General features: G+C 39.3%; 1 protein-coding gene across 2 annotated transcripts in view; it reads left to right on the top strand.

Annotated features, from left to right (window-relative positions):
- The first annotated feature begins 7497 nt into the window (after positions 1-7497).
- The window catches only part of LOC149318883 (RPE-retinal G protein-coupled receptor-like), a 33608-nt gene continuing 14364 nt past the window's right edge, over positions 7498-26741 (top strand). The window contains exons 1-2 of one of the 2 annotated variants that reach the window (XM_089507907.1): positions 7498-7652; positions 25682-25838. In XM_089507907.1, coding sequence (XP_089364033.1) covers positions 7571-7652; positions 25682-25838 — 239 coding nt within the window. In that variant the 5' untranslated portion in view covers positions 7498-7570. Of the gene's footprint in view, positions 7653-18493; positions 18664-25681; positions 25839-26741 lie in introns of those variants that run through there. The other variant, XM_089507908.1, reaches the window with a different exon arrangement.

Genomic DNA, 26741 nt, shown 5'->3' with positions numbered 1-26741 from the left:
CCCTGAATCCCTGGGGACCAAACCAGCTCTTTTTGTTTTCAAAATTAGAAGTGACCACATTGTGTGGTTTCAAATTGGTCTAGATGTGCCAAAATAACCTTGAATTGAACAACTGTACCCCACTGAGGATTCTAATGGATAAAAAGTAAAGGTAAAGGTATTCCCCATTGACAAGGTTGTCAGGTCGTGTCCAACCATAGAGGGTGGTGCTCATCTTCATTACTAAGCCGAAGAGCCAGCGTTGTCAGAGACTACTCTGTGGTCATGTGGCCAGCATGATTGCACAGAAATCTGTCTACATTCCCACTTAAGTGGTACCTATTTATCTACTTGCATTTGCATGCTTTCGAACAACTAGGTTGGCAGAAGCTGGGACTAGTGATGGGAGCTCACCCCATCATGCAACACCTGGGTCTCAAACTGCCAATCTGGTGATCTAGCAATCAACAGAGTCAGCATCTTAACCACTTGATCCACCACATCTCCTGTTCTAAGGGATGCAATTCTTAATTTGGAGGCCTTTATTTTGGGGAGCCTTAGGAGGACTCTGGAAGCCTTGGCAGGCCACATGTGCCTCATGGCCCGTTGGCCCTGGTATAGAGCTTGATTGGTTGCCTGGAAGCTATGGGGAGAAGATGTTGAAGGAAACATGTGTTTTATTCAACTCCTTGCCTCTATCTGAGGCCTGAGTGGGAGTCCCACCACAAATCCCACACTCTGTACTGAATCCTGCCATATAGACTAACCTCCAACGTGAAAGTGGGGGGTATATATCATGGAAGCAAGGAGCATCTGTGTAGTTATTTACTTGTATAAGTCCTCATTATTGTAAAATACACATAGTGAGGGGAAGCACATGAACCCAAGGCTCACGTCTGCATGTTACAATTTCAGTATGTGCTCAGGCCATGGGAGTGCCACTGGCTGTTGGAAAGTCTGCCAGTGTTTCCTGTTGAAATTGTGTGATCTTGTAGAACCTGTTATGGTAACCCATGGGATGAATGTAAGCCCAAAGAAAGGACAAGGAGAGATGCATCTGAATACTAATACATCCATGTGGCTGTCATAACCAGACATTATGGATCTGGCATGAAAAGAAATAGGAGGGGATATAGGGATGTAGTAATGGTTGATATAGTGAAATAAAAGTAATTTGATGTGGGGAAATAGCGCTATAGTTAACTAGAAAGAAGCATGAAAGGAGGGAGGCAAGAAACAAAGAGGGCTGTAATCTGAGTGAAATGCCAAGCGGGAACAAATGGACAATGGCAGGGGAGAGTCATAGTTTATGGCCCTGTTGGTTTCCTGAGGGAAGATGGTAAACAAAACAAAATCTTCCTTCCTGGGAGAGATGAATTGATACAGGAGATGGGGGAGTTGGAGGAAAAGTGGCAGATTGAAAAAACCCTTTGATATGGTGAGAAACACACAGACTATGAGCTGGGACAGGGGGGTTGGAGAGAGAACCCTTAATGATGGCTGATTTGGGGACAATTCAGATTTGACACTACCACATCTGCAGCAAACCACAATCTTGGATTCTGGATAAAGCATTAGTTAACTTACACTAATATGCTATCCTGGTTCTTCAAGTTTGGGTCTGCTGATCATGACAGGGGCAGAGTTCACAGCATTCTACATTCCTTGCGTTAATTCTCTTCACTGCAAATAAAGTATGTTTTGAAAGAACATGAAATCAATACTTCAAGGAGAAACTCCAGGACATACAGGCCCACATGAAACCAGCTACCAAGATGACTCTTTATGCATTTTCACAGGCTATCCGAATGCACAGTGTAGAGAATGATTGCATGCCACTGACCAGCCAATGTTTTATGTACATTCTTCTGATAGTCAGAGGACAGCAGAGATCTGGCCCTCCAGATAACGGTGAGTTGCAACTCTCAGCTCCCAATCCTTTGTTCAGTTGTAGCTCCCATAATCCCTCTTCATCAGCTGTGCTAAGCCCTATTGGAATTTGAGTCCCACTGTACCTTTTTAGGAAAGACCTTCTGTACCCCTTGGAATAGCAGCTACATTAGAAGAGGTGTATGTATGCAATACTCTCCCTGTGTCATGGAAAAATCTGTTTTTTCAGCTGTGTTCTGCAGAACAACTCTTCATCCCCACCCCCACCCCTGCTTAACTAGCAACCACTTACATTGATTAGAAAAGGGAATGGGGGTGCATTTGAGGACACCACTGCAGTGAAAGTGGAATCTGCTCCTCTCCCTTGTTGACCCTAGCCACTCCAATGAATTCAAGCTGCTCCTGTCTGTGTAACTCCTCTTCCCCCTTTCAATAATTTGTTCTGAGTTCTGTTTATTGACCACATCAAAGTGCAAAGGAATATTCAGGAATGGCTTTGGTTTGGGTATGGATTTGCTTTTCTTTTTTCCTGGAATATATTGGAACTGGTTGCACCTGAGAAGGTAACAATTTGCTCTAGTTGCAGAGTTCCTTCCCTTTCCTCTTTGCTTAATTTAGCCCTAAGGAGGGGGGGAATCGGGGAAAGGTATGTTGGGATGTTGATTAATGAAATAAAAACCAGGGGAGATATCTCTATCACTCACTTTAGAAATGATATCTCATTTTGAAATTTTCTCTCACTTTGAAAGAAATGATCTCTCACTTTCATAAGGCACAAGTAGAGATCTTAGAAGGATTTCCCATGGTTTTCATTTCAGTAAACAACACTCTTACACAGCTTCTGTGAAGACTGGAGGATTAATTCTCTAGGAGACGTTTCTTAACTTAGGCCCAAGACAGGTGGGCTGAAAGGGGTGTGGCGGCAGTGATACTAGGGCTCCAGACCACGCAGCAATCGCACAGTCCAGAATCCTAGTATGTAATGGTGGCAACCTGATGGCAGCGTCCTGTCCGCATAGCCACCTCCATTTTCACATAACGGACGCATAGTATCCATACATCGCAGTACGTCCATTATGTCACGAGTGCACTATTGAAGCACTCACGATATAACCTGGGCACCGGTAAAATAACCCAGAAAAACTGGGTTCTTTTTACTCCGGAGGGATGTCGCATGGTCTAGTGGCTGCGGCGTCCCTCCAGAATTAAAATGGGTGCCTGCAGACCACTATTTTTGGATGGTCTGTACTGCGCCTAACATTTAGTGGTGAAAGCACCCTTAGTCAAGCTAAATAGAGTTGAAGGATATTCCAGTGCTCATCCAGTCTAATATGCAATCAGTTCAGGAATCCACAGTTAAAATAGCCATGAGAGGGGACCATCCAATCTCTGCTTAAAAACTTCCAATGAAGGAGAATTCATCATTTCTCTCACCCCTCTGCAAAGTCACTGTTTAGGTAGAAGAAAGAAGGAGATGGGTGCTGAATGAAGATTATGTTTCTGTGAAGTACAAGCCATGGGAGAGCCTTATTTTGGATCTCCTGCATCTCATTTGGCTTGAATGTTAATTTCTCTTGAGCCTTATTTACTATTGCTCTATCTAACACAATAGTGCTGATTTTCATCTCTCCTCCCCCCCCCCCCACACACACACACACACGCACCATAAATTCTTTCTGATTGCACAACAGGCAAGTTAGGAAAGGACAGGGAGGAAAGGGCAAATTCAGTTTTTTGGAAGGAATGTGTGAAAACTGTACTGCAGTCTGGTATGAAGGTTTCTTGGGCAGCTCTAACTACATGTATATAATACCTATTAAATTATTACCAACAGTACTGAGCATCTATTCATAAAGAAAGGGGAAAATCCAACTCCTGCTCTTCCATGTCCCCTTCGATGAATGGCTGGTATTGTCACTGATAAAGTGTTTTGTACAATGCATACAGACACCTAATTAATTATCACATTCTCCTGTTTCTTTAAGGCAGAGGTTGGCAATTGAGGGGTGGGATTTTTCACCCTGACCCCTACCCTTAACTTACTCTGACCCCTACCCTGTGCCAAAATCCCTCTTTTCTCATCCATTTCCTCTCCAAAAATGGCAATGGAACAAAATGTAGATTTAAAAAATGTCTTGGGGGGGCGGCAGAGGGAAAAGGCAGTATCTGAGGGGGTAAGGTTCTAGGAGTAGGGCTTTTTTGTATGTTTGCATGCATTTGGAGACACATTTTGCATTATCTGGGTGACAATCACCTGACAGTTTTTTGCGGGTAAATTTAAAGGGAGGTGTTGAGGCCAGAAAAGTGGAGTCTGGGGCCACATGCAACCCAGAAGCTGCATTTTCCCCATGCCTATTCTAAGGAGTAATAGTGTCTGTCCTGCTTTAGAAGTATAACCATCTTGAGATGTTTGGTCAGGATGGGAAAAAATGACAAGTTCAGAGCCATGGTTAAATGGGGACCTAAGCTCAAGTCTCCTTTTCTTCTTCTAGCCCCCATACATTGGATCTTAGGCATCAAATGTGACCCTGACAGCTCATTTAATTTTGTATTTTTTCAGGCTTTATTGACATATCAGAATTGACTTGAAGGTACACAAGAACAACAAAATAATAGTTCCCCCCCCCAAAAAAAAAAAAAACACAAACAACTCTCTCCAGCTGGGAGTCCATCAAAATAAACGTGAGAACACAAGGGGCCATGCACAAGGCAGAGACCAAATAATTTTTCTGATAAATTGTGCCCATGAGGCTTTCACTGTGTGATCTCAGGAGAAAACAAAACAAGATGCTTTTGGACCTTGCTAAAAGAGCACACGAGCGATGCCGAAAAGGACAGATTTTAGGTAATGTCCTTTCACTGGAACAGCCTGCTTTCCTTTTCTGTGAAGATTATAATGGGGAAAAGCCCTTTAGAAATCCACAACAGGGACACTGAAAAAGATTTTACAGGGTGGGCTCATAATCCCATTTTAATGGTCTGTAAGTGGATGGTGTTGAATAGGCTGTAGTCTCCAGATCTGTGTTTCTGCTTGAATGTTCAGTAGAAAGGAATCAAGCCTGAAGCCCTTTTATTGTGAATGTAAACAAAGGACAAAGGCCCTGTCTATACGGTTTATTTTTTGAGAATGTATTTGTTATGAATACAGTCATGCAAGCTATGATCCAACAGAAAGAAAAGGTAGGAAAAATGAAGCTCATAATAATGCAATATTAATGGGTAAGTTTACTATTATCACTTTTCCTGTGTACTTACCAATAAAGTTTTAGAGGTTTTTCCATCTGTTTGAAATGTATTAATTGCATATACATTTTTACTAACCAAGAGAAATGAGGTTGATTTACTTAAGACTACTAAATTTCATAATGTAATAGGCCACCAACAGCCAGCATGGTATAGTGGTTTGAAAGTTGGACTAGGACACCCAGAGACCAAGATTTGAATCCCCACTTAGTCATGGAAAGCCAATGGGTGATCTTGGGAAAATCACACTCTCTCTAACATAGAGGAACACAGTGGCAAACTTTTTCTGAATAAACCATGGATAAACCCTAAAACAGGCTTTCCACAAGTCAGAATTGACTTGAAGGTACACAAGAACAACAAAATATGCATTTCCTACCATATATGAATTTGTTACCTTTTCCAGAATTATCCTATGTTCCAAGATTATGTGGAACAATCAGCATCCTTAACAGAGTTAGTAATACTCTAGCACTAAAGTCTGGTTTCTGAATTGCTGAGGAAATTAAGAATATGGATATCGAGGTTATTTTCTGTACGTAGGAAGCTGCCTTATACTAAATAAGACCACTAGTTTATCTAATTTATTATTAACAGCTCAAATCGTCAATGCTCTGAAAGGTTTAGCAGGATTCTTTCTGCACCCTACATTGAGCTCTCCGGAACTGACTGGTTGTCCCCATTCAAGTATTAACAAAGGCCATCCATACTTACCTTCTAAAAACAGATGAGATATAAGAGTTCAGGACTGTATAAGGCCACATACAGTGGTGCCTTGTAGGGAAATGTGAACTCAGCACATTTATTTTCTTTCCCTCTATGTACATCACACTTTGAAATCACGGTGTTTTGTGCCTCAGGATCAAAACAAGCAATTCTGTTTTGTCAGCTTCCCTCTGTAGAATCTTGCAGAAGTTTCCCATATCCAGATATCATTGTGTTCCTCATTTCCTTTCCAGCATGCACACCACTGGCTGCCAGTGATGGAGAGAGGAATAGAAAATTCCAAACTTTATGATGTCACAGCACGGAAGTGAGTTCAATGAGACAGGGAACTTGATACATGGCAACAGCATTTTAGATACCAATTGGTATAAAATGGCTTGTGGTAATTTCTATTCACAGATACAAAATTAGAAATGATTTTTTTAATGATTTAAACAGAAATACATTTTAGGACTAGTCTACATGTACGAGTACTATGTGAATTGGTGCTCATTTGCAGATTCATATTAATGGTAAATTGTCTTCACAAATTCACATCTGTTCACATCTATTCCTCTGCTGAAAATGTGCCGCCATCCAAATGCAGGTGGACGACCACACATACTGTAATGAACATTTCTGCAGATTTCACCAGATATTCAAGTAAAAACCATGAAGATTTTTTCTGCAAAGTTTAATGAGGGTTTTCTTTTGCGGGAAGGGGGTGAAAAAAGCCCAGACTCCTGCAAATCATGTGCGACCAAATCACATTCCACTTTACTGGAATAAGGAGTATTTTAAACATAGAGATTACATCTTAGCCAAGACTGCTTCTTGTTTGTGCCATCTGAGTCGCTGTCCAAGTGCGACCTGTTGAAGGGCATCTTAAAGATCTATTGTCTCCTCCTTATGGGTCTTTATTTTTCAATTAGACTTTGACTGGACAGCCCTTCAAAGAGTGGACACCTTAAAAATACAACTATCTTTTGGTAGCTTTTCACTTAAAGGAATGTGTAAAAGAGAACTTCAGGTAATCTTAAAACTTACCCTGTTGCACCAAAAAATGCAGATTACAAAGTTCCATAGCCTTTTTGACCTACTTCATCTCAGTGAGCAACTTGGATATGTAACTCATTTGCTCCTCTACAAACCTATGAAGAACAAAATTACAAAACAGGACCAGGAACGCGAGGGCAGGGGAACAGTTTCACTCATAATAATTGGAAAAATGCTCCTTTCATTCCTTTCATAATAATAAAGAAATGTGAACACTAGAAATTCCTTTGGTCCCCTTCCCCCTAATTAGGCACTGAATAATGTTTGTTTTCCAGGTCATTTCCCAATTACATACTACTGTGTTCCTCAGCCATTCCAACCTTTCTTAATTCTTTTGCAGTGTTACAGACTTAGGTGGACAGGGATCTTAACCTTGTCCCCACAAAGGCCTTGTTGTAAATTTAGTGAATGCTTTTCTTTTGCCATGGTTTGCAATATGATGGAAGTGTGAGGGGGATGGGAGGGGGGGTCTGTCCATTTCACTAATGGCATTCTTCTAAGGATTGCTGGGTCGGATTTAAAGCCCCAAAGCTTTTATATAAGAACTTTCATGTGTCTCCACGTGGTTTGCCTCTTTAAGAAGGTGATGGGTTTAGGCTACTGAAGGAAAGGGGCAGAATTTAGTGTAAAGAAATAATAAGTACAGTTAGCTGGCTATAGCAGAGAGCCCAAAATAGGCGGCATTTTTACTACAAATATGGTTACTACAGCATATCCCGTTCCTGAAGGCTTCACTGAATTAGAAGTGTTTGTCATTGGTACTGCCTTGCTGGTGGAAGGTAAGATGGAGTCATTTGTCACAGCAGGATGCTTCTCTCCTGCTATTTCTGCAATTTCAAATCAACATAATCATAAAGAATTTCAGATGGAAATAACAATTAAACATCTCCACTTACTAGAAAATTTATTTGTTGGTATCTGTCCTTGAGCCAGCGTGGGGTAGTGGTTTGAGCATTGGACTAGGACTCTGAGCAAGTCACACACTCTCTGAAGAAACTTGCCAAGAAAACCCTCATTGATTCACCTTAGGATCATCATAAGTTGGAAACAACTTGAAGGCACGCAACAACAACAAATCTATCTTTGACAAATTAGTTTTGTTTTAACAGACATTGTTGGGGTACCCACTGAAAGCCAAGTTTAGAAAACTTACTTTTTGGACTACAGCTTCCAGCATGCACAGTTATAAAAATGTCCCTCTGTTTCAATAGGGAAATGTTGGATAGTTTGGACTGGAGAGGGAAGAAATTCTTGCAATGGAATACTATGCCAGACAAGTACCCACAAACTGTCTCACTCTTGGTATTAAGGGATACCTCAACATGCCTCAATGCATTATAAGAGATGTTGTGTATTTTTATACGCTAGTTTATAGTTTATATTTCAGAGCTTTTTTGCAAAAAAAAAATAGTTTGTATAAACATATTGTATTACAGTCTTCTTGCACAAAAATATATTGTGGTTGCACAAATTACTATTTGTAAATGAATGAAATTTTTGCATAATTGCTCAAATCCTCTCCTAATCTTGCCCAGTAGAGAAAAGCACTAGAATTTTTCATCCTTCGGTGTGAGAATGAAATAAGCTAAAAGTTACATTCCTAACACTAGGTTATTGCTGTTACGATAACCACGTTATCTTCTGTTCTAGAGGTTTCTTGGAGGTTGGCTGTAATGCAGAACTGTCTCTCATATATATATATATATATATATATATATATATATATATATATATATTCCAAATAGGCCAGCTTTTAAGAACTGACAATATGGTGATAAGATTTAAATTTGGATTCATTGCAGGTCCCTCTTTTTTAAAAACCAGAGTTAATTAGCCAAGAAATAAACTAATTATAGTTAATATTATTTCAGGCCTATATGGGTAAGCATTAGTACTTGCTACTGCAAGCCAATTCCTATTAATCATACTAATATTATTTATCCATCCATTTGTCTACTCACCTTGAACTTTAATGCATTTTTCAGTTAAGTACTATTAATGTTAAAGGAATTTACAGGTCACTTTAAACACAGTAGCCTCATCTTTTTGTGCAAGCATAATGAAGGAGGAGCATCAGATAGCTTCTCACACTTGTTTCAGCCCAGTTGTCTATAGAGCCTCTTTAGCTGGGTTCAGCCTAATTGGGCTAGGGCTCAAGCAGCTGCTAAAAATACATAGCCTATTGAGATGTTTGTATCAGCCCTAAGTGTGATGGAACCCATATGCAGTCCACAAGCTAATAGTTGTAGACGGCAATCGCTGGAGGTATTTGCTGGATCCATAATGGTAGAAAAGCTTCCCGCTGCAAGATGCCCTAGAGAGATTTGGAGAGTGACCATTCAAGATTCCAGTATAGCATCTTTGAACCTATGCAAACCCAGCTTGAAAGAGGGCATACTCAATCATTTCATACTACAGAGGACCCAGTGTTTCAGTCATTCCTTTGAGCTGTGATGGGGAAAATGAGCAGTGAAAGAGATGTGAAGACCTGGGTTGGAAACTCAGAAAAAAATCGAGGGGAAACATGTTATTTTCCAATTTTTTCCTCAATGTCTTTTTCCAAGAAAAACTGAGTGGAAATGGATTATGGAATACGTTGTTTCAGAATGATGGCTCAGATGTTTAAGATGAGATATTTTTATGTTTTCCTCCCCCCCCCCTCATTATTTCTAAAATTGATGTGGCAAGTAAACATTGTTACCCAAAGAAAGATGGGGGGCTGGGGTCCCCCACCAAGTATGTCAGCACTACTTTGAATGTTGGAAAATTGGCTTTACAAGAGGCTGGATAACCTTTAGGGCCATTGGCACCTGTGTATGCCAGTAATAATTGAGAAGAACTCCAGGTTTGGATGAATTAAGAAGGTTTTATTCAGAAAAATGTAAAGGGCAATCACACAAACACAATAACAATTCAAACAGACACAACATTCACAGTTAACCAAAATGGAAATATGGAAACAAATTGCAGAGTTAGAGGGATTTAAAAAGATGGTATTTTTCCTGTCCAAAGAATAGACCATGGTAAGTGGTTTGACATACATGGAACACAGCCTAGGAGAACTGAATGTGTACTGTATGCACAAAGGCTAGGCTTTTGAGATCAATATTTATACTTGAATACTAGCCTCTGGGGATGTGCAATCCTACAAGGTAACAAAGGTTTGATGTTCTTTCCCATGAATCAGCAATGGATTTCTGGACTGATTAATGGCTTAAACTTTAGGGTGACAAAAACAGTAATTGGATCAGGACAATCCCAGGGTGACTGGACAGAGAGGGTGGCAGGGAGCGGGGCAGGGAGTAGACAGAGAGAACTGGCTTACAACTTTGGGGCAATGAGACCTCTTTTGTCTCTTGGTGCCAGAGGAAATGCAGAGGACATGGGGGAAGGAAGGAGCAATTAATACATCCATTTAGCCTTGATTCTATTATTACCTGGACCATCCACATGCCTTTGGTCTTCTTTCGTTTTCTCCTCAGTATCTTCCCTGGTATCTCTAAAAGTCACTATGACTCCTCAAGAACATGCTAGCTCCAGATACAGTCTGTCCCTGCCATATGCAGGGGATCCATTCTGGAACCCCTCATGTAAGGCAAATTTTACGTATGCTGGAGTCCCATTGATTTAAAGCCATCGTGTCTCTCACCGCTCGTTGTCTGCAGAAGCTTAAATCCATATATGGCGAGGGTGCATATGCCGAGAGCAGACAGTACAAAATATGAAAATATGGGGACCCTAAATACAGTGCAGGGTATACAGAGTTTGCTAGCAACATTTATATAAGAAAGTATTTGACATCATTATAATTCCTGATCTTTGTTTCTTTTTCTCTGTTCTTTTTATGGGAATGCGTTTTTTATGTCTGCTTGGCATTCTGGAAGACTGGGGGAAACAAGATCATTTTCTTTGTTCTACTAATGGAAATGGTTTGTTCTCCTTCAATGATTTTTCTTTCACCTCATAAATTGGCAAAAACAAAGAGATTCCTTATAGGTTATTTGTTCCTCACAGTTCAGGACCTTCTAGCTCCATTTGTAACAATAGCATTTTTAAAATATGCATGCTGGAGTAAACTCAGTTTGTAATTATTTCTTGAATAAATTATACATTTAATATAGTAAACATACACTTTTATGCCAAGCCAAGTTAGACATAGTGTGTTTCATATTTCTAAACTAACTAAAGCCTGTTACAGACTGCCAAAATAAAGCTGCTTCGGGTCTCTTTGGAGGTGTGCTATTTAAATGATGCATGGATCCTAAGAGTCCGGCGGTCGCACTGGAGGGCAGCTTTGGTTCAGCTTCTGGATTCTTAGGATGCATGCATCATTTAAACAGCATACCTCCAAAGAGACTCAAAGCAGCTTTATTTTGGCAGTCTGTAACAGGCCAAAGTGACTTTCAATCTGAGTATTAATGCTGAGTTTTAATATTCCATTTTTTAAAGAATCTTCTATCAATTTCCATTCCCACTCTCTTCCCAAGGCATCAATATTTCTGAAAATTTTACATCTCTAGTCAGCAATCAGGCTGCCCAGTTAATAGATCCTTGTAGCCTGCCAATGTGCGTAGATGAAAGAAAAAACAAGATATGTGGCCTTTCGTAGCCAATCCCACTTTGTATATAGGTACGACCCCTGTGCCTTGTTCCTGTTGCAAGGTGCTCAAACTATGGATGATATCCAGTTGTGAGGCCACATCACTGTAAATGAGTTACATTTTTGTACAGTTAGTTTATGACACTATACAATGTTTGTATTCCTAGGAGGGAAAAGGAGACATAGGGCCCGAACAGATAGGCAGAAATAAAGCTGCTTCGAGTCACTTTGGAGGTGTGCTGTTTAAATGACACTTGCATCTTTAGAGGCCAGAAGCTGTGCCAAAGCCGTGCTCCAGTCCTTAGGACTGGAGCATGGCTTTGGCATGGCTTTCAGACTCTTAGGACGCATCCATCATTTAAACAGCATACCTCCAAAGTGACCCGAAGCATCTTTATTTTGGCCTGTCTGTTCAGGCCCATAGCTACACCATCAGGACTATTTCACAAGCAGATTACTATTTCACAACATGATTACTGAATAGCAGTTCTGTTCCACTATGGGTCCCATTGCACAATGGGACAACAAGACATTGTGTGGTGCTCCAACATGCATTGCCACAATTAACTTAAAGCATGATGTATCATGTCAGAGATGGAGGTATTTCATCAAATAGTTACACTTTTTAGCCTCTGAGGCAGAATCTCAATCTGTGGCCGGTTACAGACCGGCACTTTAGTGCGTGCATGTCACGCACTAAATGGCGGCGGCCCTTCCATATGGCCACCGCTGTGAGGATGTCACGGCCGCGCCGCCTCTAGATGGGGCGGCGCGGATGTGACATCCTTGCTCCTCGCCAGGGCGCTTAGTGCGCCCTGAACACGGAGCAGGAAGGAGCTCCGTTTCGGAGCTCCTTCCTGGTTTAGTCCGCTGGGCGCAGCCTTCAGATGGCTGCGCCCAGCGGACTAAAAGAGAAAGGGGCCAAGCGGCCTCTTTCTCTTCTCCCCGCCGCCACGTGGTGTCCTTGGGGCTTGAAGCCCCAGGGACACCCCTTTTCAGGCTGCGGGGAAACGGCGTTTTGCTGCTTCCCCACAGCCTGAAAAGCGGCGGATCGGGGCCTCAGCGGCTGCCGTTCTGGCCGCTGAGGCCCCGATACTCCAGGGAAAGGGGCGGGTCCAGACCGCCCCAAATGGGCGGTCTATAACCCGCCTGTATGTTTTAATAAGTGCTGATTATCACACACTATGTGTGTTTGCCACTGAAAATAGACCTGACATTCTATCAGGTATCATTGCATGTGTTTGATACACATAGACAATTACTAAAATTTGTCTGCAGCTGTTCATACTTTAAAATTTGACTTGTACACTTAAAGCATCTTAGGTCTGTAAACAGGAAAAGTAACATAGGTCCTGTTTGTTTTAGATTTTAGTGGTTTTCTCTACCATTTTAAGATTACATGAACTTTCTATTTTTTCATGATTTTTATTAGTTATTGCTCAAACATACACAATGCTTATAAGACAGTATATAAAAATATACAAACAAAAATACACATTTTGATAACATTTATAACATCAATGCACTCTATCATATCTTTTTCATCCATTTAACTTAACTTTCATTCCTCACTTGTTACTTCCTGTTCTTATAGTCTTTCCAGTTTCTTTTCCTAGCTTATAAATGTAATTTGTCTTTCATTGAATAATTCTTCTGCTTGTCTCATTTTTCTTTGTTATTCGTAACTATGGAGTGAAACAGACTGCCCCAAAGGAGTGGCTTCCAGTGCCAGATCAGGGCTATGGCAACCACACACTGCAGCCCCAATCCGGCATTTTCCCGGTGCAAAAAGAAGCAGCCGAAAGTAGCAGGAAAAAGGTGCCTTTGCCGCCATCGTGGCAGTTTTTCCCCATTTCAGCAGCATGTGGAGTCAAAATGCCATGCTGCCAAAATGTCTCAATGCTGCCACCATGTGATTATTTGGGGCGGCTTCATGGCATGTTCCCGGCATCTTGGGGGTGTGGGTCATGCATACGCCCAAGTCATTGGGAAGCTGGCTCTTTTTGTCAGTCTGTACCAGCAGTAAATCTCTTTTTCCCCTTTTCTAACAATATTTTTATATATGAGATGGTCCTCAAGTCTAACCTTTAACTCTTATTTGTCTATACCTCTTTATTTTCTTAACTTCTTTCTTGTTTCCTTGTTTACCTTCCAGCTGGTTTTTCATGCTGCCTTGCTTTTCTTTTTCTTTTCTTGTTTTTGTTTTTCCTTCTTCTTCTTTTTTTAAAGTTTTAATTCTTAATTTCAATATTCACTGCTTTTATCTGTTTATTGTTATTTTTGACCTATTATTATTTCTTCTCGAATAACTTTGTTGCTAACTTTTCCCATTTCTGTTCCAAATATATTAACACTTTATCCCAATCCTTGAGCTATTTATCTGATCTTTCATTTTGTATTCCCCTAGCCATCCTGACCATCTCTATTATTTCACAAAGTTTTAAGACCCATTCTTCCGTGTCTGGCACTTTTTCTTTTTCCCACCACCTGGGATAAACCATTCTAGCAGCTGTTAACATATAAAATAAAATACAATTTTTTCACTTGATCATCTACCATGTTTAACAAAAAATATCTCTGGTTTAAACTCTTAATTAACCTTTGATATTTTGACATTCTCTGCAGCCGCTCCCAACTTATGGAATGGCCTGCCAGACGAGATCCGTCAAATTACCAATCTAGAGAGCTTTAAAAAGGCCATTAAGACGGATCTCTTCCGGCAAGCCTTCCCGGAATAAAATGCTCGGCCACAAATAAGACTTCCCATCCAGTGAACTCTGCCCATGATGATCTTTATTTAGCTTAGTCGGGTTTAATATGTAGTTTTTAATCTTACATTGTTTAATCTTGTTTTAAGGGGGGGTATTATGTATATATGGATGTATTTTAACCTGTTGTATGCCACTTTGATTGCCTGGCAAAAAGCGGGATAGAAATAAAAAAATATATTATTATTATTATTTATTGTGCAAATAAGATTATGATGTTGTTTTATTAGGATTTTTCAATCTGAGATAAGCCATTATTTCAATGTGAGTTGAGCATCTTTCTCTGTATTTCTACTACCAAAAATATGCATATTGTTGCATCCCAAATTAACAAGGAAGTAAACTATTGTCTTACTTCAAGTAGCTGTTCAGTTTAGTTTTCTCACGCTAAGGCATGGTTGCATAAAGCACAGGGGAATTTTATTTAACTGATGCATATGTTGCAACTATTTGATTGTCATAACTATGCACACTATTTGGGAATTACTATTTTAATTATATGAAGTCTAATAGGGAATTAATTAGCTCATAGACAGAGTCTGATGGATCCCAAGTATATACAACATAGAATTAAGTAAACACAATAAAAAAAATTCATGAACCAGGGCATACTATGGAGAGATTAGTTTGTAAATGGACTGACAACTTGAAGCAGAAGGCCTTTAAGAATTGCTGTAGTCATGTGAGAATGAAACTGTCCAGAGAAGACTGAATCTCGCACATAGGCATGCAAACAAACAAACAAAAAAACTGGATAAAGAGACAGAAGCTAGAATATGGAAGGAAAATGCTTTCAGAATATAGAATTGAATTCTGGAGATAGAATTGAATTCTGAAATATAGTTTTCCTAGGATCTCAATAGATAGATGGAGAATGTAGATGCAGCTGAGGTGCAAGGCAGCTCCCTACACCTATTCCAAGGAAAGAAACCTTTGAGAAAGGGAGTATGTAATTCATTGCTTTGACAACTGATGAACCTAAGGTGATAAAAAGGGAGTGCTTAGAGACAGCAAAGCTATCAATGCTCTCACTCAATATCAATGCAAGCCAGGGCTGAATGCATTGGGAGACTGCTTTAACAAGGCTCTGTGGTTAAAACACCAGGTTCTGCCAAAAATAAAAAATCCACTTGCAAGATTCCACACACAGATGCAAATGATTTCAAGCAAAGTGGCTGCAATGTGATTTTCCTGAGCAAAGTGATTTCCAGTGATGAAGTGACTTCAGCAATAAATCAAGCAGAGCAAGAAAAGTGCAGGACAAGTGCTGGTAGTACAAATGGCCCATCAAGTTTCTAGAACATTTTTAAAACAAGGAATAATTAATGAAAACGAGAAGAGCTAGTTTTGGGTGTGCACATATCTCACAGGGACCAGGCAAAAGAGAAGATTTCCCTCCAGCTAAGGGGATATTCAGATGGCGAAAATAATCCCAGTAGAATGTGGGTTGAATCTTTGTTGTTCACATGCATTTTGAATGCATCCAGTTAAGTTGGGGTGGCGTGTGCCAAAAACCTCCACTTAACCCAGGATAATTGATCTCAGGGTTTTTTCCCCACGTTTTTCTAAAACACTCATTTCTATTTTCCCTACTCTGTCTGTAACGCCTTTCATGTATGGTTAAAAACCCAGAAAAACCCATTGGAGTGAAGACAAACAAACACACAGAAGAAAGGTATTTTTTTAACATGCATCAAAGGAGTCACAGACAGAATAGGAAAACTGGTGAGGAAGCACAACCTCCAAATGATCTACAAACTGACTTAGAAAATCCAGCAAATATTGCGCCCAGAGAAAGACAAGAGAGACCTTCTCACGGCCACAGGAGTTTACCGCATACTGTGCATCTGTGGACAAGTCTACATAGGGACCACCGAATGCAGCGTTCAAACACATATCAAAGAACACGAGAGATACTACAGCCAGAAAAATCAGCAGTAGCAGAACATGTTATAAACCACCCAGGGCATAAAATTCTATTTCAAAACACTGAAATTCTGGATCATGACAAGAACTATCAGGTCAGAATGCACACAGAAGCCATTGAAATCCACAAACACCTAGACAACTTCAACAGGAAAGAAGAAACCCTTAAAGTAAACCAAGTTTGGCTACCAGTCCTGAAAAACACCAAATTCAAGACTCAGAATGTGCAGATGAAAATTACCCAGAGTGAGGAGGTTTCCAGGCAGACAATGAATCACTAATTAAATAGACACTCTGAGGCCTTGGCATTCAACAATAGAACAATACACAGATTAACATGTAAATCACTTCCTCTCAACCAAGGGCCGCACAGTATATATACCCCATTCACTTCCATGCCAGCATTCTCTGAAGATGCCAGCCACAGATAATTGTGAAACATCAGGAATAAACTCTTCCAGAATACGGTCACATAGCCTGATAAACCCACAAAAAACTATGGAAGTATTTTGTTGGTACCTTAGCCTGTGTATGTGACTCGCTAGTAAGCTGACCCCAGGAGGTTCGTGCTTGCTGCACTTGATTTCCCCGGGCATTTTCTTTTATATCTGGTGACTCCACCATCTCCTTTACATATTATGCCACAAGAGACAAATCACACACCTCTCAGGAAATTGAATCATAGAGGTACACAACTGAGTAAAGAGATCAGGTAAGTTGCAGTGTGTGCAGCAACCTACCAACACAAGATATACTTAAAACAGTAGATCAAATAGTTAGGAAATACATCAGTAAATTTTAGTGAGCAGTTCTTTGCTTTAAACAAAGCCGTTAAACTTTATTACAGAATATTTGTCAGGCCTTAGGAGAATTGTTCTATTTAACAGCTGGGGAAAGCAGATTCAGCATCCAGAAACATCCAAGATCCAAGGACATCTGTTTGTGAGTAGAACAGGAAAATTGCTTTAGCTAGACGTGTCAGGGAAATTATGTTTATTTTTGTGATCTTGGCAAAAAATGGTCTAGACCATTTTGTAACATGTTAACATCTAAATGTGCTTATCATATCTTTTGCTCCATCTGTGTGTGAGAGATGCCCCCTGAAGAGATGGTGGAGGCACAAACAAGCCAAGTTTCCTTCAGTAATTTCCCACTGCAATACTAATTAAGTGGGGGGTTCAAATCAGTGAGTGGTGACAATGGGAGACATCTATTTGCTTCAGCAGAGAACATAGTGCAAAGATGATTTCCAGGAAATTTTCACTTTCAGCACACAATGGCCTTGATCTAATCTGAGTTACATACTATTGTCTCAGATGGACACAAATATTTGCATCCACATCATGAGATGCATTCTGCTGTCTCAAAAAAGCTAGAATGAACGTTAGCAGATTGGATAGATGCACATCTCCATTGCCTGGGCTGATGGAAGATCACTCTCAGATGAAGATCTCCCTTGATCCTGTCTGTGTTTATTTGCAAGTAAGTCCAAGAGAGTTCAGTGGGACATTCTAAAGGAGATAAAGGGAATGGTGACCCACATGCTGGAGGCATCCTGTGTGGGTCCTTCATCCAGCCCTTGAACTTTTTCTATTATTATTTTTTATCACAATTCAGAGATAAGAATCCATCCAAAGCCTAGGAAAATGTGGCATGTAACTTATGTGGTATGGATCTCAACTAAGTTTTGGAATCCAGAAGGCTGTTGCAACAGGCCTTATTCCAACACAGATATGCATTGAAATGAGTTGTGCTTTAACCCAAGTTAGAAAGAAGTACATTTGGCCCCATCCTACTTTTCTATGGCCCCACCCTATGCCTAAGCCTCACTCTCTTCCAGAATGCAGCCCAAAGTCCACAAGGGCTAATTGATAAATAGACATCCAAAACTTCCTTCAGCATGTGAGGCTAGTCATATGCTCTTCAAATCCTACATTAGTTCATATTTGCCAAGGTTTATTTGGGGGCAAAATGCCTACAGAGCTGATCCTATGAAATGTGTATTGTGTATAAGAGACAACAAGATACTTTCATGGCATCATGGCCATTCTAAAGTCATATGAGACTGACTTTAGGGCAGGCATACATTTATTTTTTATGTCTATGCAGTACCTAGTAAAGACCTTAAATGCATCCCCCTCACTTCCATAACGTAGTTATTTTGTCAAACCTACAGGCAGATGGCTGCTGTCATTTTCTTTACGAAGGAAAGTCTGGGAAAAGTTGCATTACAGAGCTTATTACTCATAATATTCGGTCAGTATCCATTCACAGACTGGCCCTTTAAGAAGAAAGCTGCCTTGGGCTTTTGGAAGAGGCAGACAATCCAGCCAAAAAGAGAGAGAGAGACTGTCACAGACAGTTTGCTAGTGCATGAGGCAGAACCTAGGTTAGTCTGGCCTTACTGCTACGACAAGATGGCAACATCACACCCTCTTCCTGAAGGTTTCACTGAACTTGAAGTATTTGGCTTTGGCACTGTGATGATGGCAGAAGGTAAGCTGGGATGGAGTGTGGTAAGGGATGGGAGACTGGATCAGATCTTCTTGGGGGTTTTTTTGTTGTTCAAGCAAAGCTGCAGTTTGAAGAAGAGCAAGGGAAGATCTCTAAAGCTTTTGACAACATGGAAAAAAAATCCCTCAACATTTGCAATAGACTAGTATAGGCTTCAGGGTAAATTGTGTTACTATGGCTACGCCATTGTTCATTATGTCTTTATAAAAATGGGGCAGAGGTTGTTTGCAAGGCATCTTATGTAACTAGACTATTGAGATGTGCAAGTTGTTGTTGGAAAGAGTCAGAGACTAAAGATCTTTGTGATGTTTATTCTGTATGGACTTTAACAATCAACTTTGCCTTTAGATTGCAACAATTACATACATAGTTCTCTGGCCTTCTACTCTACAAGTCGGTCTCCTTGCTTTCCCATTCTTCCCATTTTATTCCAAATAATGTGCAGTTTTAAATAAGAGCACACCTCCTGTTTGGGCAGTAATATACAAATATCTAGACTAGGCAAGGGAATACATCACAAGGTAGCACTAGATTTTTTTAACATGTCTTTCTTATCAAAGAAAGTCAATCTGAAAAGGGTAGCTAAATAGACCTTTCTCTAATTTTATTGCTTTTCTAGCATCACATTGATAGCAAGTATTGTTAAAATTCGAATGCATTTTTCCAATATATTCATAGTTCAATTAAAAATAGCTGAGTGTTTAAGCTTCGCATGTAGTAAATGAGGAGACATTCCACAAGTCTGTATTCTTTTTCTCTGTGTTTCATGTTTTGAATGGCTTGTCTTTCTGTAGAAAATTTTGTTCCAGTTGTCTTCTTGTCATGTGTCCTTCACTGTTGTTAATTAAAAACACATTTTTCTTGCAGACTTGTTACATTTGAATTGAAAAGAGAAGAATCCTGATCTAAGTTAAACACACTTTTAGTTCACAATGAAATGTAAAAATCCAGGAATAATAATAATAATAATAATAATAATAATAATAAACCATAGGTTTCTTAAATTTGGCTGGATTGTTCCCAACTTATGGTGATCTATTTTAAGCTGAGAATATTCCTGTAAATATAATGTGAGCACATTTTAATTGTCAAGAACAACGGCTTGATTATTTTGTTGTGGGGTGGAGTAGAATTAGCTCCAGGAATGAAATGGGATAGATGACTGAAGAACTGATCACTGTGAATTTGTTGCTGTTCATGGAATTATCCGCTTAAGAAAAAAGAGCAGTGTGTGTCTTTGGTCCACCTCTGATGCTTTTTCATCAATGTGGCTTTGATCAATTGAATAAAAGTTTTATTTACTGATTGCCATAGGAGAAAGGCTGCAATGCTGTTCACAGTTTGCTAGGAATAAACTCCATTTAAGCAATGGGACTTCCTTTTGGGCAGGCATGGCTGCAGTTTTGCTGTAAATTATTTGCATTGCTATCCCCACTGAAGTACTAATCATGTGTTAGGGACTAAATGCCTATCAGCAGCTGGACACAGAGTTGGATCCTTCCATTTATACAATGGTCTAAGATTCAATGGAGACATTTAGCCAGAGGAAGGGAGACAATTTGTGCTGATTTCACTTTGCTCCCCATGCTGTTTCCCATGCTGCTCCTCTGTCTAAAGCAGATTTTCAGCAGGTGTGGGAGAAGGGAATAGCAACAATCATTTCCCCTTTTTCTTATGTTACCAGATCTCTGACAGTTGTATGTCTAGATCCATGTCACCAAACCAGTCTGAACACACATGACCTTATATAATTTTATAAGCTAAACAGCATCCAGATTAATTAGTATTTGAATGTTAGACTGCCAGATATTATCAGGGATCTCCAGTTAGAAAGAATCCTGTCTGGAAACCTAATAGATTGCTGCCAGTCAGACTCAACAATACTGTATTTCCATGTTCCTAACCACACTAAGGCCCTTCTAAGGTTTCAGTGTTATGCATATTGGCCTTACTTCTCAATAAACATGCATAACAAAAGCCAGCATGGTGTAGTATTTGAAGACTGGTCTACAATTCTGGGAGACCAGAGTTGAGATTCCCATTCAGCCATTGAGAGTGACTGATTGATCTTAGACAAGTTACATTTGCTCAGAGGAAGACAATGGCAAACCTCCTCTGGACAAATCTTGCCAAGAAAACGCCATGATTGGTTCACCTCAGGGTCACCATAAGCCAAGAACAACTTGAAGGCACATAACCACCACAACAGCAACAAACATGCATAGAACTGTGTTTGTTAAAGTGTTGAATACATCTGGTAATGCAGAAAGAATAATAATAATAAAATAAAATTTTATTTATATACCGCTATTCCAAATTCCAAATTCGATCACAGCGGTGTACAACAAAAGTGATACAATATAAGACTTAACTAACAAGTATCACCAACAACATGTTAAAAACATCCCAATGCAATTTAAAAAACTATAAAACATACAACCTCTTAAAACACACACACAAAAACTAGCTGGATAAACAGGTGTATATCAGGGGGGAGAACCGCATAACATCAGGACATATGGGGGAAAGCTTGTCGGAAGAGAAAGGTCTTCAGTTTCTTCCTAAAAAGATCAAGAGAGGCGACGGAGCGAAGCTCGTCGGGAAAGGAGTTCCAGGTCTGCGGAGCCAAGAAGGAGAATGCCCTTTGCGAAGACGAGATATATTTCGCCTTAGGAACCCTCAACAGATGCTTCCCGACCGATCTGAGAGTGCGGGGCGGATTATATGGGGAGAGGCGGTCCTCCAAGTACCCTGGGCCCAAGCCATTTAGGGCTTTATAGAAGATGTAGGCTTGCAGACAAATAGGAGAATGATTAATGTTAATACATTTACCCTAGGTATTAAAATGCCACAGTTCTTTATAGATCTATCAATAGCAAGTATTCAGTGGTCAGAACTTGGAAAGTAACTTTTAATAAGTAAATAGTAATTGTAGCTCCAAGATCCCCCAAATACAGTAAGTTACCACTAGATTGCGATTTTAAAAGCTAACTCAGTTTTTCCTTTAGAGAAAAATTACAAAAAATAGTAGCCTTTCAGTTTCTTCTTAAAAATATAAGAATGCTCCAAAACACTGGGTTGTGCTATAGATCATAAAAGTAATGATAAGAGAGAGGTTGCAAGAGAAGTGAGGCTATCTCTCATTACATTACAGACATATATTATCAGATATTATTATAATCTTTTATTGTGCTTTCTTCTTGGCGGATAATACTTTTCTTCCAAATGTTGGGTTTTCCACTGAAGGTATTTTGAAGAAATACCTGTGTGTAATGAACTTGATCTTTATGTTATCTGAATACCCACAACCTTTCAGATTGGTCTAAAGAAGTGTGAGATTTTAAGAAAGGCTGTTTGACCAAGCAAATTCTCTTCCATGATATCAATCTTTTGGCTCTTTCAAATGAGATGTATGTAATCAAGCTCATGGGCTTTGCTCCAAAGAAGAGTTTAGAAAATAATTGGATGTTCAGTTTTTGTTTTTGTTTGGTTTTTTGGTTGTTGTAAAATAATGAGGCTTTGAAAAGCTGTGCATGAAATTCAGTCTTTTGCAAAAGTGAATGTTTCATTTGGTTTTGTCCCAAAGTATATAATGGAACTTTCCAAAATATATCTTTAAGGGAGAGTTATATCTTATTCTTCCTGTAAATGTTGTTGCCTGTATATGCTCTTCTGAAAGAAAGAACTGTTGGGAAAACATTATAAAGGAACATTATTAGGATAGGAAAGATAACACTCCAAATTCTAATAAAGTTCATGGTGTTAAGCTGCCATCTATATTTTAAAAGGCTGGACCAAGTTGTTATCTGGGAGTATACTATTTGGGAATGTAATAACTGATAAAATTTTGTGTGCTAGTCACTCTACAAGGAAAACACCAACAGAGGATACCTTTCTGGTAAGATTTCTGAGGCTATTTCAGTTCCTTAGGTACTTCTCTAAAGTAGGGAAACTGTAATGAAAACATTCCTGAACTGATAAGAATCTTTGCAATTCAGAATTTATTCTGGGCAAAATTTGCATGTATTTTTTTAAAAGCAGAAAACAGCATTTGCTGTTCAGTAAACAGCATTTGCTGTGCATTTTCTGCACAGAAATTTTGGCCTGTTACAGACAGCCAAAATAAAGCTGCTTCGAGTCACAGTTGAGGTAGTGTGTTTCAATTATGCATGCATCCTAAGAGTCCAGAAGCCACACCAAAGCCACGCTCCAGTCCTTAGGGCTGGAGCGTGGCTTTGGTGCAACTTCTGGACTCTTAGGACGCATGCATCATTGAAACACCATACCTCCACTGTGACTCGAAGCAGCTTTATTTTGGCTGTCTGTAACAGGCCATTATTTCCTGCTCAGAAAATGCTGTTCCCAGTGCAGAAAAGTCTGTCTTCTGTGCAAAACATCCAGATGTGAAATTTGCACAGAATTAAGACCTGAAGTGCAAATTTTCAGGGACATTCTTGCAGAGGCAAGAAAATTTCAAATAGCACTCATTGCTTTCTTTGAGAATGAAATTAGTGTGGAATTACATCCTTACCAGTGGAGCCAGTAAGGCTGATCTTCACTCCCTCCTCCATTTGTTCACTACATAAGGGCTGTCGCAGGAGATGGAAAGTAATACAACTGAGATAATTTCAGTTGTCAACTAGAGACAGATGAGCAAACATTAAGTTAGTAATGCTCCACATAGACCAAGTTATGTAGATATGTAAATAATAGTACATCAACCAAAGATGTATATACTTTTATTATTTCAGCACCTCAGAAGGTTATTTAGTCAAAATCTTTATCGATATGGAATTATATTTCAATAGATATAGACGGAGTATTAAGATTGAATAAACTGTTTTGTGGAGTTTGGTGGGGGGAATTAATGCTGTATTACATCAATAAAATTTCTTTGCTGTCTTTGTAATGGTGCAGCCCCGTACCTACTGACTTGGGAATGAGCCCCATGAAGAGAATGGAACTAATATCTAAGAAGGCATGCTTAGGATTAGACTATTTGTTGGTTGAGACTGGTGTGCAATCATCCTCATCCAAAGATGACTGTGAATGGAACATGACCTAAAGAGTTTCTCTTAGCCAAGGCACACACCATACTCTATCTGTATAACCAATGCTCTATTCTGTTTTCTCATTTATTGTTTAATTTAGCTGTGGAAATCAGGTGTAATTTAGATATTAGGTGAAAAGAGACTATAAAGTACAAATAATGTACTGGTAATATGGTGTTATTTGATTTGGTTCAACCCATTATCATCAGTTCATAAATTGTGAGAACTAATAATTCTTGCCCTGATTAGGATTCTTAATAAAGTAGGACAAATCAGTAACCATGCATATCAACTATAAAGAAATTGAATCTGTTCCATAAAACTGGACATATCAGGTGATTTTTAATGTTATAAAACGTTTATATTTATCAAATTCTACTATATGAAAAACAATTGCTAATAGGGATATTTGGCTGGAAAATATTAACACCAATCTAACTGCATTGCCTCTGAGCCAAATAAATCTAATATAAAGGGTACTTTACTTCCTCTAATTTATACTGAGGGCTGCCTCCAATAATCCTGCATATTTCATTTTTTGAATTTTAATCAGACAGGACATTCTTGTTGGCTATAGCCAACTTGGGAGACCCCTGATTCTTGATACCTGATACCCCTGTAACAAACTGTAAATAATGTTTATGAAGGATTTCATTTCCCTAGATTTCAGTTATACCATTTGTTTGCTCAGTTTTTGAAGGTATATGTCAGATTAATCTCAGGTTGTGGAAGTTCCCAGCTGAGTTAAAGACAAGACAGTATACTTAACAACCACTTCGACTGCATGACACTGTTTAATGGGAACTGGCAAGTAATTGTAGAAAAGTTAATTTGTGACCCATTCATTCATTCACGGTTGTTGTTTTTTCTTCTGGGAGTCATTTAGCAATGTGCTTTGAAAATACTTCCATAATCTTGGTTGAACTGTTTCATTCAACTAATTTGTATACTCCTTTTACTTTTCTTTTTCCATGTGATCAACTTCAAGCCTTACTGCATGAGAAAAGAAAGCAGAAACAAAACCGCGGAATAGCAGCTCCCTCCTTGCCTTACCGCATGATGTTATAGCACTTCAGTTCACTTCCCATGGCACATCGTTATGAAAGCATGTCTTTTGTCAAATGATTTTTTTTTCAGTTAGGCGAATGACTTGCCTTGACTACCATCTTCCATGGGAAGAGAATTGAAGGACTACAAGGTCATGCAGGAAGGAGAAAGCCGATATTCTCCAGCTCCGTTTTGGCTTTGTTTTTGAGATAAGGAATGGTTATTCATTTCTCATTGTATATGTTTGGATGATTTTATGAAACACAAATATTAAAATAATGAAATTGGATCTATTATAACCAGCTCACAAATGTTTTTAAAAATTGTTTTATTTTCTTACCTTTTGCCAAAGAGAGAGAAAGAGATTGAAAAGAGGTGTTCTGGCTTGGAGGAAGTTGTGAGGAATATGATTAACTAACTAACTAACTAAAATGTTTATATCCCACCTTATATCATTAAAACAATGTCACAGCATTCCTCAAACAGGTATATTTTTAAAAAGGCTCTCCCTCAAGGAATAAGGTCCTAAACCATTCAGAGTGGGATTACTCCCAGTTTATATACAACAAAGATGAATACTGCCACTGTTAGAAAGACAGCATGGTATAGCAGTTTGAATGTTGGACTAGGACTCAGAAAGACCAGGGTTTGAATCCCCACTTGGCCATGGAAACCCACTGGGTGACTTTGGGTGAATCACATTCTTTCACCCTCAGAAGAAGACAGTGGCAAACCCCTTGTGAACAAATTTGGCCAAAGAAAAATCTGAGGTAAGATTGCTTTATGGTTGCCAGAAGTCAGAGGTGAATGGTAGGCACACAACAATAATGGTAGTTAGATTTGTGATTTAAAAACAACAACAATGGTAACGAAAACTGAATACAGAATGTGTTTCTTTTCAGCATTGCTTGGATTTTCTCTGAACTTGTTGACCATTGTCTCTTTCTGGAAAATCAGAGAACTTCGAACTCCTGGTAACTTTCTGGTTTTCAACCTTGCCTTATCTGACTGTGGAATCTGCCTCAACGCTTTCATTGCAGCGTTCTCCAGTTTTTTAAGGTGCATTTTCTTTCTTTCTTTCTATAGACAATTTATTCCCCATTTTCCCCCCCACACAATAGTAATAAATACATGTAATTTGTGCATCCTTTTTATTTTAACTATCAATAAAATTGTGTGTTTCTGCTATATGAAAGTGATATTGTTCACACATAGGATACACAGTAAAATATGTCTGGATGCTACAGTGTTTGAACAGGTTGAGTTATAAATCTAAATAGTGAAACTTCCTTTAACTGGTATTTTTTATGATTGGAATAAGCTCCAGTATAGACAGACAGCTACTATCCTTTCAGACAGAGGTGGCTGGAGTTCAGCACACAAAATGTCCAGAGCAGAGCAGAGCAGAGCAGAGCATATCCAAACCCTGAGCAGATCCAGTGTCCCACCAATATGGGACACACAAGCTGCTTCTGGTTAGAGCTATGCCCTGTTAGGGCAAATACATACTCATAAAGCCATGTTTGCAAAGATAATCTGTAGAGGAGAAGATGAGCAAGAGGGAAGGTATGGGTGTTTAACATTTACTGTGTCTATCCTTTTAGTCATTCCATGGAGAACATTTTCCACCCACCCACTATACTTGTGATACTCGAAACTTGCCTGAGTTAAAATGAGTTAAGATAGCATGAGGGATGTATCTTCAAGAACATCTGTCATAGGGGAAGAGTTTGTTATCCCTTCCCCATTGATAATTTTTCCTAATTTCAGTAGTGTCTGGTGAAGTAGTGAATCTAGTCTGAACTCTAAATGAGTTAACCCAGGGGCAGAAACCTATCCCCCAAATAAGTTCAGCCTCTTGGAAAGCTCCATAAAAGTTCAAACTGAAACCTAGCAATGAGTTCACCATCTCACTAAGATAGAAACCACCAGTCACTGGTGTCTGTTTTTCACTTTCTTTGA

The sequence above is a fragment of the Sceloporus occidentalis genome, unplaced genomic scaffold (assembly GCF_023333645.1).
Source record: "Sceloporus occidentalis isolate IW3139 unplaced genomic scaffold, rSceOcc1.0.p SCAF_2, whole genome shotgun sequence".
NCBI classification, from domain to species: domain Eukaryota; kingdom Metazoa; phylum Chordata; class Lepidosauria; order Squamata; family Phrynosomatidae; genus Sceloporus; species Sceloporus occidentalis.
The sequence above is the reverse complement of the archived record's forward strand: the minus strand, read 5'-3'. Positions and strand labels throughout refer to the sequence as shown.